Genomic DNA, 16470 nt, shown 5'->3' on the forward strand with positions numbered 1-16470 from the left:
ATATATGTGATACTAGTTCATAAATTATTCAAACTCACACAGCACATGCCATGAATGCAGGAAGATCACAGGCCAGTGGGTGAAAAGTCTTGTGGATCCAGTGGCAGTGGAAGCATCTCCATGTGGCTTGTTAAGAGGAAGGTGAATCAGAGAGAGAGTGCATGGCCTACCTCCAGGGAGGAAGAAAGGAAGTTCCCAGAATCCTTATGAGAAGGCCATGCCCACAAAGAGGAGTCATGAGGCTGTGATCTATCTGATTGACAGGTTAGACTTCACCCCTTCACTCTTAATATAAGGTGACCAGATTTTAACATTGGTAAAGCAGGACACCATTGACCAGGGGTAGAGGTGGAGTTATTGATTAAAAATTTGGTCTATATGGAGCAACAAAAATTTTCATAGAATGCAAAAATAGTATTGTAATATATATTTTTAAATTTCAACATAAATACAATTTATAAATACAATATATTAAAAATTATGTATAGTAGTATTTTATTCTTTGGCATATTTCTCATTTGAGCGAATTTTTTTTAGCAGATTGCTGTCGTTGTTTAAAAGGTCATGAAATTTTTCACAAGGATTTGTTAAATTATATTTCACACATAAAATGGCTTTCAAAGTGTCAACACTTAATTGTGAGTTTTCGGATGCCCACACTTTATTTACCATAGAAAAAAACGTGTTCAGTCACAGCATCAGTTCCTGGTAAGGACAGCGCATATTCCACAATTTTTAGTGCATTATTTTATGGAACATGGTTTGTTTCAAAATGATGAAATATTTCTAACCATTTGTTCTCTATTGTGATTTTTCCTGATGCCCAAGATTTAACCTTTTCCTTATCAATATATTTTTTAATAATGATACCTCATTAAAAAGATCATTTTTGGAAATATTACTATATGGGAAATTTTGAGTAATATGATAGAATGATTTTTGCACATCATTCCAGTAGTGTCTGCTAAATTCAAGAAACTTTATGTATTTATGAAATAAATAAACAAACTACTTACCTAAATTAGCTGAATAGCTGATTTGTTGACATCACTTGTTTAACTAGCACTAGCACGCAGTATGATGTGTATCGTCTGAGAGACAGTTACAAAATGTTTTCATCGTTGCCAATGCCCAAAAATGCCATTGTTCATTAAGTTCAAATAATGGTGGTCGAATTCTAACAACTGATCAACAATGCGTAAGGAGTTCTCGCTAATCAGTCCTCAACAATGAGTCATTATTAAAATTTAACATTATAAAATTAACAAAAATAATATAAAACTCATATCCTGGCGAAATAGCCACATGGCAGTTGAAAACCGTATATTCCCTTCCCTTTCTCCCGCCGTTCCCTAGTTTGTCGTGCATTCTTTCCAAAAATCGGGACTCTTTTTAAATGCCGTGGGACGCGGGACAATTTGTTGAAAAGCGGGACTTCTGATCACCTTATCTTAATATCCTCAGGTTGACACGTGGTTATGTAACTACCACAGAGTCTACCTACACCTGAGCAACAGGGAAAAAGGTCCATTCTCCCAATAAAATAGTATGCTTTATTCTGGCTAGGTAAAATAGCATTATTTCCTTCCTGTTTCTTTAATAGTCTTAGAACAACAAAAAGTAAAAATAAATATGTTTTATGCTCATTTGTAATAATGCTCTTTAGGAATAAATAGTGATTTTTCCTCCCTCTATATTGTTTTTATAATTAGTCTTTTGTTCTTATTTTATTACCACTGCAATGTGGATTGGAACCTTTTTGTGTTTCTGGTTTTTTTTTTTTTTATGATAAGCCTCCCTATATCCTTTTTGGTCATACACAATTATAGCCAGGCGTTAAAGACAGGGCTCATCCTGATTCAGTTTCAATCAAACACCAATATATTGCTACCTGTATATCAATGTAAAAGTAAGAGTAAAACACCACCCCCAATATGCTAAATCTGCAACAAAATGACCCTCGGACAGATCAAGGACATGAACGGAAGCTGAAAGGAGAAAGAATAGTGACCACATGCGAATAGAGAAGTTCTGGGAAGGAATCAACCTTCCTAATTCAAGCTTGGCGGGAGGCCCCCTTTATGATGGGTGACTGATCTCTGGAATTCAGTTTAGAGCTGCTCTCTATAAGGTTTCAGTGGTTATAATCTTACAGAATTGGCCCCCCAGGCCTTTCTTCCATGGCACTGCTGTGTGGATTTGAACTACCAACTTTTCAGTTAAAAGCCAAGAGCAAACTTTTTTTTTTTTGCCCACCCAAGGGTTTTTTGTTTTGGGAGATACAGAGAACCAGTGTCTGACTCCAATCTGAGGAAGCTAAAGCTCTCAGTGGGCTGGAGTCTGGCTCTACCAGGAAAGATGTTAGGAAGAGCAGGGACAACTCCTCAGCAGTAGAGACAGGAGGGTTTTACAACATTGAGATAGTCTCTCAGTCCTTAAGACTGCAGGAGGAAGGCATGTATGACAGCTTTCTGTGCATTGGTGCAGGCCTAGAAGACTCCTAGAGGAGTCCTGGCTAGTGGAGTGACCCCTAGTATAGCGGTGCATCCTTGCAGGTCATGGAAACCTTCAGAGAATGGGGCTAGGATCCTGCTCTATTTACATGTGCCAAGTCTTATCCTTAAGCCTACCAGTCTCCTCTTTTCTCGCAGTTAAAATCCCACCGGTCACAGCCCCCCACGTGGCTCAAAGAAATTGCTTCATTAGGATAAAACACCATGGCACAGGTTTCATCTCTAAGATGTGTAAATACACTTCACTAAAGGAGCCCTGATGGTGTAGTGGTTCCAAGTTGGACTGCTGATCACAAGGTCAGCAGTTCGAAACCACCAGCCACCTCCTAGGGAAAAGATAGAACGTTCTACTCCCATAGAGAGTTGCAGTCTCGTAAACTCATAGGGGCAGTTTCCTCCATCCTGTAGGGTCACGGTGAGTCAGAACTGACTCCATGGCAGTCAGGGGTTTTGGTTAGGGAGCTAGTCTGCTCAAATGTACAGTCATATCTCCATCCTTCTACTGCCATTTTCCAGGCAGAGATCTAGCCCAAGCCAAGCACAGTCTTGGTCAGTTTTGACAGGCGAAAATGGAAGGTATAAGGCGATGCCTTGAACAAGGATGGTGTCCCTCAAGTAGTAGCTGCTGAGAGCCTGGAAACCAGATCAGGAGTCACTCTGAGAGACACAGACTTTATTATTTAGAGGTTAATTGTGAAGGTGCAGTACTGGTGGTCACTCTGTGGAAGCCAACAGGGTCAAGGTTTGGAATGCACTGCCCCCCTGAGGGAGCAAGTTTTTGTACTGTATGAGATAGGGAAGGGTCCTAGGGCATCCATGAGATAGGCCCAGAAGAGCCGTGCTGGTTGTGGGCTTCCTGGGAACTGCTTCTGCAAGGCCATCCCGTGATTGCTGCCTAGAAACAGCTTTGGTCATGAGGCATTATGGGAGGTCAGCTCTGGCCCTAGGCCTCGAAATAGTCATGGGGGTGCCATGGATGAGAAATGCAGGAGTGCTTGTTTACCCGAGGAGGGGTGAGAAATGCTGGTGACAGATTTGATGGTGAGAATATGGTGAGATAGAGATGGCAATGTGCCTAGAAGTCAGATGGTGAAATTGTCTAACTAGCCCATCAGAAACAGGGTAGCTGTGACCAAAAGCGATCACTCCAGCTCTAGTGTTTTATATAGGGACAATATCAAGGTATTATATAGGCAAGTACTTCTCTGACTTACCTTTGTGTTCTATGGAAGGCTAACTTTAGTCTAACAACACACAAATAAATCAATTACACTGCAGTTGTCAACATATATTTTATTATAGGCTTAAAATGTAGGTGACTGATTGGAGAATCAAGGAAACCGTATACATTGAGCACAAAGGCAGAAGTTACAATACCAAGAGAATGCTAACATTGTTGACAAGCACCTCTCTGGCTGCAGGGGTAGACAATTAGACTTTCTCCCTTAGCCTGCCTGGATTCTTCCAGGAATGACATGGCAGAAGGGCAGAGAGGAGTCAAAGGGGATCAACAAGGGGGGGTTTACAAATGGTGATGGGCTACTGAACTGACTCATCAAACAAAGAATCCCTGCTTTTTAGTGTTTGCAAATTTCCATGGTACAAATACTCCCTTCATAGCCAATTTCAAGGAGGGTAGTACTTAATCGTTACATTGCAAAACTTTTGGAAATTTAACCATCAGCTCTCATGAGCTTGTGCTAGCAAACTCCAGCACACCACTGCTTGAAGCACAATTGTTATCAATACCACCGAGATTCTATAAATATACAAATAATGCAATGATAATTTCCTGAGAAAATAGCTAAATGTAGGAAAAGCAAAGCACCCAGTTCTTTTGCCCTATAGCTCCTGTTTTTAAAAAATTACTCAGGAACAGCCTGTTAGCTTGCTCTTGAACAATTTTTGTCACATACAATATAATATTTTATACAATATTTATACAAAATTTTATACAATAAAAATGATATTCATTATCATAGTACAGTTTTTCACAAATACAAAGGTTTTTAATTTTATATATATATATAAAATTAATATATATTTATATAAAATTATATATATATATATATATATATAAAAAGAAGCCCTCACAAGCAGCGAATGTAACACTCCAAACGTTAGCAGACTTTCATTGAATTGAGTGCTATTCGCTAAGTTTAAAAGTTAACACATTTCATTGAGATGGGCCTTTCGAAGCGGGGAAGGGGATTGGTTGAGTGAGCCCTGAGCAGCGTTCTAGAGCTTCCTTCTCCAGGAAGGGAAAGAAACAGAAGTCTCTGAGAAAAGAAAGTTCCTTGTGGTCCTCCTCTGTCCACCTGGAGCACAGGAAGAATGTGCCTCCTGAAAAGTGATTCTGCTAAACTCTGTAGATATATAATTTAATAGCAGAATGACCAACTCTAGAGCCAAAGCACTGTGACAGAGTGGAAAGTGCTGTGGCTCTGTTAATCACCAGCTCTGAGTTGAGGTAGTTACGCATGCTCTATCTCCATATTCGTACTGGTAAACCTGTACCCCAAATACCTAAGCCATTGACTTCTTCACATTGTCATGGATATATGAAAACATTTTTCACACTGTGGAGAGACAGCTGAAACTACAGAATTACTACATCGCACAACACTAATTTCTGTGGTTAGTCCCAATGATTACCAATGATCCCTCTTTATATACCATCGGCAATGTTATGACACACAAAGTTCTCATGAAGCCCTAGTGAAGGTTCAGAATGACTTCATTATCCTAATTGATTTTATAAATCCTGAATATGATGAAATGAAGGGAAATCCAGATCCAGGATATTCCATTTCATTCCACCTGTACTCACAAGTCCCAAGAGCTCCATGGAGTGTTCCCTACCTGCTAGCATTCCTACATCTAAAGAAGGGGGTTGGTGCCGTATCTGTGACCCCACTACCCGTCTGACTACTGTTTATGAGGATGCTTTCACAAGGATGAAGTATGAGGAAAATGTAGTGAAGCAGCCCAGGAACATGAGAAGAAGGCAAGGTTAAGAAGCAGAACTTTGTTTTACAGAGTAGGCACGTCTCCGGTGAGAATATGACTTCTGGACAGAGACTCTTGGAGGAGGTCCTCTCCTCTAGTCACTCTTGTTCTCGTGTTCATTTCCTCATAGATTAGCCAGATGTCTTTGTGGAGCCAGCGTCAGGAGTAACCACGTGTCTTTGGTCTGTCCTCTGAGTCTTTTTCAGTGAACCATGAACGATGAAGAGTCACCATACAGAGGGGGTCTACCTGTGTTAATCCGTTTACATAGACAACCGGCATTGAAACGCTGACCTTTGGCATCCCTGCATGCGCTAAGGAGAATGAGGAGACCAACTTAAGTTACTGGGAGATGAAGTGGGGATTTGCTAGCCATATGATCCCCCAGTGTGTATCACTTTCTATAACCTGGTATTTATGGTTGAATCTCAAGGCTATTGTATCTCCAGCTCGTAATTCATAAGTTCCTCCCACATTTTGAGCAGTAGAGTTGTCATTGAGTGTTTGTATGATGAAGTTGTTTTTAAGTAGCTGCACTTCAAATGGAGCTGTTCCCTTGTAGGTTGTATTAGGCACCACAAGGCTATAAATGATATAGAAGCCACTCTGGTGAATTTTCACCTTCCAATCATCTGACCCATTCATCTCCAATTCCACACAAAGGGGCACAGAAGGCGTTATTTTCCACTCTGAACGTAATGGTCCTATAAGACAAAATGGGAAACATAGTTATTTAATTATTTCATCTTCTGGGATTATAGACAGTTGGTTCCCACTTGTTGGTGCTTTCTTTATCTGGTATAGAGTGCCCTGCAACCACAAGTCTAATATTCTAAGTGCTGATTCCTTGTTTAAGGCGCCCTGGTGGTGCTGTGGGTTATCTATCCATTTGATAACCAAAAGGTTTATAATTCAAACTCACCAGCTGCGAGAAAAAGGAAGTATTCAGCTTCCATAAAGATTTACTGCCTACATAGGAAACCCTACAGAGAAGTTTTACTCTCCTTATAGATCACTGATATTTGTATTTGAAATTCATTGTTTCAAATGAATTGCAAATCCTAAGAGTATCTCTTGTTGGGAAGCTTAGAAATAGTTCAGTGAGTTTTTAGGTGGCACTCAAAATAAAATTTAGAGAAAAGAAAATGATGGAAGGGAAAGATGGGGAGGACACAGATACACACTCTGCTCTGAGATAGGCAGAATTCATAATACTGGACACATTTACATGCTTTTTCTATGTGAATATTATTTATTTTGTATTCCCTCCTCAGTGAGACCTTTGCTAACAATCTGCCACTCTGTCTTTTTACCCTGCTTTAATTTTCTTCCAAGTGTCACCCTCTAGCCTACTATACATTTACTTGTCTTTTGTTTATTGTTTATTTTATAGCCACTTGAATATAATCTCTTGGAAGCTAAGGACATAGTTTTCTCATTCAATGCTGTATCATGAGAAAGGACAAGCATGCCTGGTACCTAGTGTGTGCTAAATAAATATTCCTTAATTGAATAATATGTCCTTATGCCTGAACTAGTTACATGGTGTCTGAATTGTGAATTTTCTCAGTAGTTCATAAGTATGTATCACTATATATCTGATGGGATCTACCTGAATTCCTCAAAACATTTGCTACTATAAATGAATAAGTTACAAGTGGACATTACTTGACTATTTCAATATGTTTCTGCTGTGTGGTACCTTTGCTTAGGTGGTCAATTGTTACTCAAAAGGCCAGCGGTTTGAACCCACTAGCTTCCACTAGCCACTCTGCAAGAGGAAGACGCTCAGTGGCAGTTCTATTCTGTTCTATAGGGTTAATATGAGTAAGAATCATAATGGCAATAGGTTTGATTTCGGGGTTTATCCTTAATGTAATACTGTCACAGGGAGTGGATCTAGGGTTGAAATCTAGCCACTTATTTCACAGATGCACATGGACTTTAAATATGTATCTGTTAATTGCTTGGTTTTACACAGTAGTATGATTTCAGCCTTCCCTCCCCCTTAAAGGATCTTAACCATCCAAAATAATTATCTGGATTGTTTCTAATTCCCCATAATTTCTTTGTTATATGTGGCAACCCTGATACGCAACAATACTTTATTTTAAATTCTAATCCCTAAGTCTAATCCCTACATGAATGACTGATGTGGAAAGGAGATTCTGAAGGAGAGTGAGGGAGAGATCTTTGGAAGGAGAGATGATATTTTCATTTGCCTTTAATGAACCCAGGAGATGTATTCCCTCATGACATGTTATAAGCAAAAGGCAAATCTCTAGGGAAAAAAGGTCATTGTTTCCCCTGTTTAAAGAAATCATGTAAGGACTAGTACTATGTAGGGTTCTCAGCTTTCCTCACAACAAGGAACCATTTCAAACATGTGACGGTGAGTCCCATTCCATGAACTGGAACACACCCACATGCACGTAACATACAAGAAAGAGACAAGCAAAAAGGGTTCCGATGAAATGGGGACTGTTGACTGTTTGAGTTGTTTGGGTTCACTCTAGAAACTTTCTATTCTCACAAAAAACTGTGCTTTTAATCTGTAACTCTAGAGATTTTCTATTCCTAGCAGAAATTTATATGTTTAGTCTGGAATGTATAAGTAATATAAATATATTTACCTAAAGATTTTTATGTATTCTAAGACATGCTTTAAGGCTCAGCAAACTTGGAACCTTTAGCATGTTTTCTATGCAAAATCAAGGTGTCAATAAGAAAAAGTGAGTCGGAAGCTCAGAGTAGAAGAGGAAGAATAGGAGGGAGGGGCCATTTCCCTAAACCTCAATATCATTCTCTACAAATCTGTGAACCAGGGAAGCATCTCCACACTTACTCGACTAGACATTAGCAATGCAGGGGATGTGTAAGCGTGCCAGAGAAAAAGACTATGAGCATCTCAGGCTTGTACTTATTATAATACAGAATTAAAAGCTGATTCTTAGATCTCAGACATTCCCAGTCTTATGAGAGTGGTGAAAAATAGACGTTGAATGTAAGCTTCAATAGGTCGTGAGCTTTTCTATCTCATTCACTTCTGTAACCCTAGTTTTTAGATTACTAATGAGCTGATTTCAACTCCTTCATGCCCTAAATTGGGTTTCCCAGGCTTGATAAATCTCTATGGGAGCAGAACGCCTCATTCTTCTCATAGGATACACACAGCTATAAATAGGAGCCTGAGAATGAGCAAAAGAGAATACAGTACAGGCTTTCTTGATCACCTTTGCGCTTTCTTCCTTGTGCCTAAAACTAAGAACCATCAAAAAGGAAGCACACAAAAAAGGTTACTCACCAAACTTAGCTATACATGGCTTGTTGGCAGTCTGCTGGGGAGAGAGAAAAGAGAAATTGGTCAGGAGGAGGGCAGTGTCATTTCTTTGTTGATTGTTTTACTCAGAGCTTCAGATTCCTAAAGTCCATGACTCCTCTGTAGCTCTTTGAGAATCCTGGCCTCTTATCTTTGCAGAAAGTGTAGATTGAGGGGGAGAAAAACACACCATGAGTTTGTTTGGGGATATTAAGTCTGTGATAGTTACCAGGTTCTAGGGAGAGATATAAAGTAGGCAGTTGGATGAATGATGTTGGAACTGAAGGAGTTATAGAACCAGAAAGGTAGTGATCTCCAGCTTATTTCAGATGCTTTTAAGGAATAAAAGTCGTGAGATCATCGAGTCGGGGTGTCGAAGGAGAGGAGTGGGGGCACTGGGACACGGCGCTGTTCAGAGGTGGAGGAGATGAACCTCAGAAGGAGACAGAACAGGAGCAGCCGGTGCGTCTGCAAGGACACCAGTAGAGTGCGTATTTGGAACCCAAGAGAAGACAGTGTTTAGTGAAGGGGCGTGATCAGTTGTCCAAATGCTCTGGAAACTCTCAAGTAAAAGAAGGACAGAAAATAAACTGAGGGATTCACAATACGGTAGCCATTGGCCTTCTTAATAAGACTAGTTTCTGTGGGGTGATGAGGACAGAGCTTAATGAGAGTGGGTTTAAGGGTGAATGGGGAAGATAAATTGGGAACTTTTCTTGGTGGGGCAGGCGAAACAGCATAAAATTTGAGTAGAATCTGGAGGGGGATGAGAAGTAAAAGGGATTTGGGGGTGTTGTATGTTTGCTTTTGCTTGATTTAAAATGACAGAAATGGCAATATGTCAAGATGTTGAGGTGAATACTTGTAAGTGGGGAGGCAGGAGGGCATTTAAGAGAACACTTAAAAGATAAAAGCGAATTGTTAGAGTCTTAAGTAGGCAAGAGAAGGTTGATTCTTGAATACAGGTGGCCTTGCATAGGTTTCTGGATTAAAGACTCCCTTACGTTCAATTTTATCATCTATAAAATGAAGGAAATAATAGTAACAATATAAGTTTGTTATTGGGCTTAATCAGATGATTATTGTGAAGAGCTTTGCCCAGATATCTACCAGGATCTGCTCTGTAACCTTAGCTAAATTGATAAAGATACTAATGATGGTGAAGAATTCCACAAAAATTAAACACATAGATTCCCAACATTATACTCACATTGTGGGTGAGAGGGGGGGAAGAAAGTAATTTTTGGTCCTTGCTACTCAAGAAATTTAAAATCCTTCTACAAAGGCATGATTACACAATGAAGCAATTAGATGGTGCCAAAGTGCATGTCACAGATAGTATCTGTATCATCTGCTATCATTTATAATGAGTGCGCAGAGAAGGCCACAGACAAATGATTTATCAGCGGCACAAATTCCAGCTACTGTCCTGTGGGCTGCTTTAGGTCTACTTACTCACTGCTATAGAGTCAATTCCCCTCATAGCTACCTATTAAACCCCAAAACCCCAAAACACTCTCATTGAGTTGATTCTAACGCATAGTGAACTTATATAGGGTCTCTGAGGCTATACATCTTTACAGGAGCAGAAAGCCTCATGTTTAGGGCTATAAAAATCCTCAGTGTGTTAGTCTCTAATTATTGTCACAAATGAAAGTCAATTTAATCCTAAAAAACCTCAAGCTGGTGCCTCTTGGTTGAAGAAGTGAAGCAGATGAAGAATAGTCATATTTTTTATATCTTTAAAAATGTTCATTGTAGGGTCATTAATAATAATGGTCCAGATATTAATCTATACCATGTAACGAGAGCCACTATGTACCAGACTCTAGACAATTTCATTAATCCGGACAGTAAATATGACCACACTCCTTTGGCAGGTGAAGAAATGAGAATAAGCATAGTAAGTCGGTTGCCAAAGATCACACAGCTGATAAGAAGCCAGACTAAGACCCAAAGCCACCCTGTCTGACTCAGTCATCTAACCACTACCACTCTGTGGGGGAGGTTCTGTTTATAATTCAAGTGATGTTTAAAAGGAGCAAATGCCCCTGTTTTTAAGAATATGAAAGAAGATTTCCAATTTAGTTCAGTTCCGTTTATTCTTTCTTAGACGGGCCAGTCTCTTGTAATGCCATTTGATTCAAGCCCAGGATCACATAATTAAGTTGAAAGAGTCCAAAACATATGTCTTGCTGGAAACCAACCCCAATCACATCATCCTTTTGAAATAGAATCTGCTCTTCTTTAAGTGCAACTTCAACTTCATTTCATGAATCAAAGGCTCTCCTGAAAATTGCTTCTCTTAGAGATACTGCCTGTGAGGTTATTTTCATTAATAAAGGTACAAAATTCCTTGAATTTCTCACCTATCTCTTCAGTTGAATGTCTTCTGAAAGAAGGAAAGAAAAAAGAAAGGAAGGACCTTTTCCAAAAGAATGTTTGTGTTGGTCTAGAAAGACGACTAGCTTCCTGGTTTAAACTTCTTAAATTAGTTTACGAAATCTAGACCATTTATAGAAAAAGATCCAGTGGAGACCAAAGCAGCATAAAGTTCCAAAGTTCATGCATGTCAGCGCCTTGTAAAGAAGTGGCCACCTCACAAGGAGCCACCACTTTCACACTGTCCAATCCACAATCATGTCTGTGGCCACCAGGGCAAGGGGAGGATGCGCAGGCAAGTGAGAATCTCCACGCAAAGCTGACCAAGCCCCTGGTCTTTTCTCAGAGAAACTACAGTCTCCGTGTATCCATTCAGGACAATACCCTGAATAACTCTGACACTACTCCAAATTTAGAACAAGCTCGGGACTGTATCTTTAGAGACAGAGCGTCTCCTGGAGAAGGGGTATGTTGTCCAGGAGAAAGAATCTAGGATCAATTCTAGTAAGAGGTTCTAGAAGCCTCTGGCTTTAATGGACCTCCTCTCTTCCTCTCCAGGGGCAAGCTGTGCCCTTCAAAAGGCATTTTCCGTATTTGTGCGCTGGTTTCTTCGTCAAATGACAGAGCCCATGAGACGTATCTATACACCAGGTTCTGCAACATCATCTGGCTAGCAAAATGTGAGTGGCTTTTAGAAGGAAAGGTCACCTCCAAGTTTAAATGATTACTGTTTTTGCCCTTCCCCATTTCACAAATCAAAGCATTCAAAATATCTAGCAATTACTTTTCTTCTGCTCAAAACTCAGTGCTGCAGAAAGTTCATGCTTAAGTTACATGCTATCTTTCCTTTGGTTGCATCATTTATCACTGAATTTTATAGCTGGAAGAGACATTATGATAAATACATTCATTCCCCCACTGCCATTTTTCAGATGAAGAGATTTGCAAACAGAAAAATGGAATGACTCATCGAATTTATGCAACTGGCTACCAGAACCCAGGCCTTCATTTGGATGCATTCCTTGAGAAAGCAGAGGTATGATTCATAACGATTCTGTGTCACACCTTCACACCTATACATTTACAGTGTATAACTGAATGGGCTAGTGGGTAAAAATGTGGCTCAAGCCCCACTTGATTTAACTAAATTAATTCAAACCCCCAGAGTGTATGACTTCCTTCTGCATCTTTTCTTTTCCCATAATTTAATTGGGGACACTTACAGCTCTTATAACATTCCATACATCAACTGTATCCAGCATATTTGTACATATGTTGCCGTCATCACTTCCAAGACATTTTCTGCTTGAGCCCTTGATATAAGCTCCTCTTTTCTTAACTGCTTTTAAATATCTTAGGTGGTAGTACCATGTCTTTGAAGTCTTCACTGGCTTCCATGATCACTGATTTCATACCATTGCATATTCTTCTTTAAATGGGTTCATAAATGGGAAAATCCCTAAATTAAATATAGCAATCCTTAACTTCCTCTTGGTTAGTGCTATGTATTCAACAGGAAGAAAACTGCTAATAAGAACCTAACTTATTTCCATTTCCAATATCCAACCCCTTTCTCTAGGTCAACCTTGGGCTGGAGTTCCATGGGAAATTCCTGATAAATATCCCGGGATTCCTAAATAGGAGTGTGCTTCCTCCTTCCTCCACGAAGCCTTCCTAGATTACTCTAGCCCAAAATCATTACTCCCTCTTTTAAATTCCTAAATCAGTTATGTTGTGTACTACACTTAGATGAATTATTGATCACTGTATTTTATAACTGAAAGGGACAATATAATAAACATGTTTATTCCCCAGCACCACTCTTTTTTCAGAAGAAGAAACAGGTAACCAGAAAAATTAAGTGGTTTCCTCAAGTTCATAAACAGATTTTTGGAAAACTTGGAGTCAGATTTCAGATATTCCTGGTCCTAGTTCAGTTACTCTTTCCTCCTCAAATGAAACAATAACCAGGTATCACTTAATTTATTTTGTCTTCCATTATTATCTCTTTATATCTTGCTCTTCAAAAGTACTACTTGCTTGCATGCTTGACACCTTTTCCCTTCCATCAACAGTATTTAGCAGGGTTCCAGAGAATACTCTAAGGCATTTACCAATTGACAGATTCAATAAAGTCATCCCCACTAATTGAGTTCTTATAACCAACTTTTAGCTCCGATACCTTCTCTTTCAGAATGCTTAGATAAGCCTTAGTAACCATATACCATGATGATACTAGAATCAAATTTACATGATTTCTGTCCCTATCTATCTTTCCTCCAACCAGCTATGGCAATCCTGAGTGACAATGGTAACAAAAGAAAAACAAAACACAAGAAAAAAGAATTATACTAAGTAACAACCTTATGTTCTATTGTCTCCTTACCTTTAATGTGAAAAAAATAAAGATGAGCGTAATGCTAATGCAGAGGCAAAGCACCAGGAACATTGCCACGTAGCAGAACCATGGCTTCCAGGGTGGTCTCCGAGCTTTTTGTGGGTCTGAATGGTCCGAAGACATAGTCTCCAAGTGACGCAAGCTCATTTTCTGGAGACAGTCACGAGCGATGGGTGAATGAAGCAGCATGTTGTGTTTTGTAGCATTATGGTAATTAGCAGTGGGTGTGATAGGTGGAGTTTTCCTTCTGACAGTGTGTTGGAAAACGATACTTCTAGTCTAAGCGCTGACCTCATTTGGAGCCTGGCCAACTGAGAGAAACGGGAAGAGAAGGAATGCCAATAAAAACACACAAGATAAAAGAACCAGTGCGGAGGAAGTTATCAAAGAGAAGCATTGAATGAAACAGCCCCTCTCTGAAGCCGGAGGAAGTGCCCTCGAGCTCAATAGCCTGGGGTCTGGGCATCATTCCGAATGAATTTCCAGAAGAGAAAGGGACATTTTACAAGAAATTAAATTCAACACGAATTCATAGCATCCTCTGGGGAGACAGTACACGTTGAGTAAAGGAATGTCTGGCTGGAGAGGCAAGAACATGATTTGGAAAAAGTAAAGAACTTCCTCAATCTCTAGGATATAAAATGTGCTCATTCGAAAGTTTTCTCTAGAAAACAGCAAGTGCCTGAATAGAATTTAATAAAAATTTATAAATATAATGAGCTCAAATTTTTCATATCTCACAACTTAAAAAACTTGAAAAAGTTATTTATTTATTACACAGAAGGGTATTTGTCTGCACCTTGTCCCGGCCTGAGCTTCTACTTTCTTCTAAAAGTATTGAGATTTATCCCTAGCACCCAAAATACTGATTTACTGCAAAATTTAGGAAGTCCTTCTGGTTCATTGTCCTATGGCGTACGACTCATGGGGTCACCATAATCCCCCACCATCGACCTCCTCCTACACCAGCCCACACTGAATCCTTTACAGTTTTTATCTGTTTAATCAGAGTAACATGTGATAAGCATAGTTATAAATTGCTTTATTGTAATAGTTCTTAGATTACATGAATGCCTAGCAGCAATATTTAAAAAATATTTTACTGTGAATTACAGCATTAGTAATTACATTATTAGTGATTGAACAGAAGCCTTTGAAAAATTCTCATCTTTTTCTTGAATTACCACTTCATTCCCCAAAAAAGTTATTGATAGAGGTTCACAAATACTACTTACTACAATTCTGTAGCTAAAACAACAGAATATTTGACAAAATCAGCTGCTATAAAATTTTTGGAAGCTGTACTTGTATACGTTTCTTTTCTCAACCCTGTTTCAAATTTCATACCACTGGCTAACTTAATGACACTATCAATAGAAATACTGTATGCCCCAGAGAGATAATAAAAAATGCTCTTTAATATAAAATGATGTCTCTAAAATGAATTAGAGACATAGAGAAACAATAGTTACATGAATGGATTTGGGAGTTGCTCTTAATTCTGGTCCCAAGCTAAGAACAATAAGTTCATACGACATGTCCCTGTTAGATTTTCGCCCTCATGAAGAGATCACTAGAGATATGGGTGCTATAGCAAAGTGTGGTGAAGAAACGAGATGGAGCCCAGTCATTAGAAAGAATGGCAAGTGGGGCCCTCAAGGCTTGTCTTAAAGCCAGCAGCCAGCAAATGGAGGCCTCAACTAAGTCCACACCACCTGTGTGATCCAGGGCTGTAAATAATATAATCCAAATCTGAAGTAAGGAATGATATCAGAGCTTAAATTGTGAACACCTGCTTTGCAGAAAGGTATTGACTACAGGCGAAGCCTAAAATCCATTTTCAGGGTTCACACACCGATTCGGCCTCTGAGGAATCCTCTCTGCTCCTAGTTGAGGGTCACAGATAGCCTTGTTATCAGACAGAGAGCGTTGTAAAGATGATTATCATGGGTTAACATTTAATATTTTATTTGATCTCGCTTTTGACCCATTTTAAAATTGTTCTAGTTTTTAATATTTTCTCTTTTGTTTTTTGATAGAGGTTTTTCTCTATTTTATTTTGTTTTTGTTAGTTTCTCTCTTTTTTTGCTGTTGTTGAATGTTTTTCAGTATATGAAATCCAAGATACGTAAATATAGAGAGAGAGCAACTGGATTAATGGTTCCTTGTGGAGATGGCAGGGAGGTGGGTGGGGGGAATGAGAAACCAGTAACAATGAGTTTAAGAAAGCAGGAAATGTTCTAGTGTTGGTTGTGGTGATAATTATGCAACTCTCCTTATTGTGATTGAATTATTGACTTGTATGCTATGTGTCAATAAAACTGTTCAAAACAAACCAAGGGCAGCAGGTACTTGAAACATGTGCAGATGGAACCATGCAACTGGAAGTGCCATTTTGATTGAATGAAAATGAAAGTTCTGACAGGAGCACATTTGAAGATTCAAATTCAAAGAGTAAGTTAGCATAGAGCTTTAGCCTTTTCAGTATATACTGATATATATAAGGTATAAGATCTAAACTATGAATGTGTTTGTTGCTATAACTAGAGTGAGGTGTTTTATTAAAAATCATAAATTTCTGTTGAGTTATTGGAAAAACTTATAGACAGTGTCACTTCCTCTCACGGCGTCATGCAGTAGTCTGGGCCCCCTTGGCCCCTTTAGTAACACAACTGTCTCTAGATCCATTTCTCAGCCGGTGAAAGTGCAATTCATTCCGTTTTACCGTTTGATAGAATGCCAGCATCACATACTAGAAAGACAACGGCTCTCAATCAGAGAGATCTGACAACGGAGCCCAGTGCCACCTCAGTCCTTGCTCGGTGGCCGCGCGCATGTTCCCTGACTTC

At 39.3% G+C, this 16470-nt stretch overlaps 1 protein-coding gene across 2 annotated transcripts; it reads right to left on the bottom strand.

Annotated features, from left to right (window-relative positions):
* Positions 1 to 4605: 4605 nt before the first annotated feature.
* Positions 4606 to 13692, bottom strand: TNFSF18 (TNF superfamily member 18). Of its 2 annotated transcripts, none has more exons than XM_045298236.1 (3): positions 13610 to 13692; positions 8827 to 8857; positions 4606 to 6226 (listed from the first exon to the last, which is right to left on the bottom strand). In XM_045298236.1, exons 1-3 carry the CDS (start codon positions 13670 to 13672, stop codon positions 5865 to 5867), a joined length of 456 nt encoding a protein of 151 aa, XP_045154171.1. In that variant the 5' UTR covers positions 13673 to 13692; the 3' UTR covers positions 4606 to 5864. The 2 variants fall into 2 exon arrangements, with proteins under 2 accessions (XP_045154171.1, XP_030743625.2); XM_030887765.2 differs by having other exon boundaries at positions 8827 to 8860.
* Between the last annotated feature and the right edge of the window lie 2778 nt (positions 13693 to 16470).

Source organism: Echinops telfairi, unplaced genomic scaffold (assembly GCF_000313985.2).
Source record: "Echinops telfairi isolate 266 unplaced genomic scaffold, ASM31398v2 ScPeMD7_7424;HRSCAF=8462, whole genome shotgun sequence".
Taxonomy (NCBI): Eukaryota; Metazoa; Chordata; class Mammalia; order Afrosoricida; family Tenrecidae; genus Echinops; species Echinops telfairi.

What these genes read in the sequence shown, in the direction of transcription:
- TNFSF18 (XM_030887765.2), bottom strand. Translation starts at nt 13,672, where the DNA reads ATGTTCCTGGTGCTTTGCCTCTGCATTAGCATTACGCTCATCTTTATT. An exon ending in TTATTTTTTTCACATTAAAG is followed by an intron (nt 8,861 to 13,609) that starts GTAAGGAGACAA and finishes CTCTCTCCCCAG; the next exon opens with CAGACTGCCAACAAGCCATG. An exon ending in GCCATGTATAGCTAAGTTTG is followed by an intron (nt 6,227 to 8,826) that starts GTGAGTAACCTT and finishes TTTGTCTTATAG; the next exon opens with GACCATTACGTTCAGAGTGG.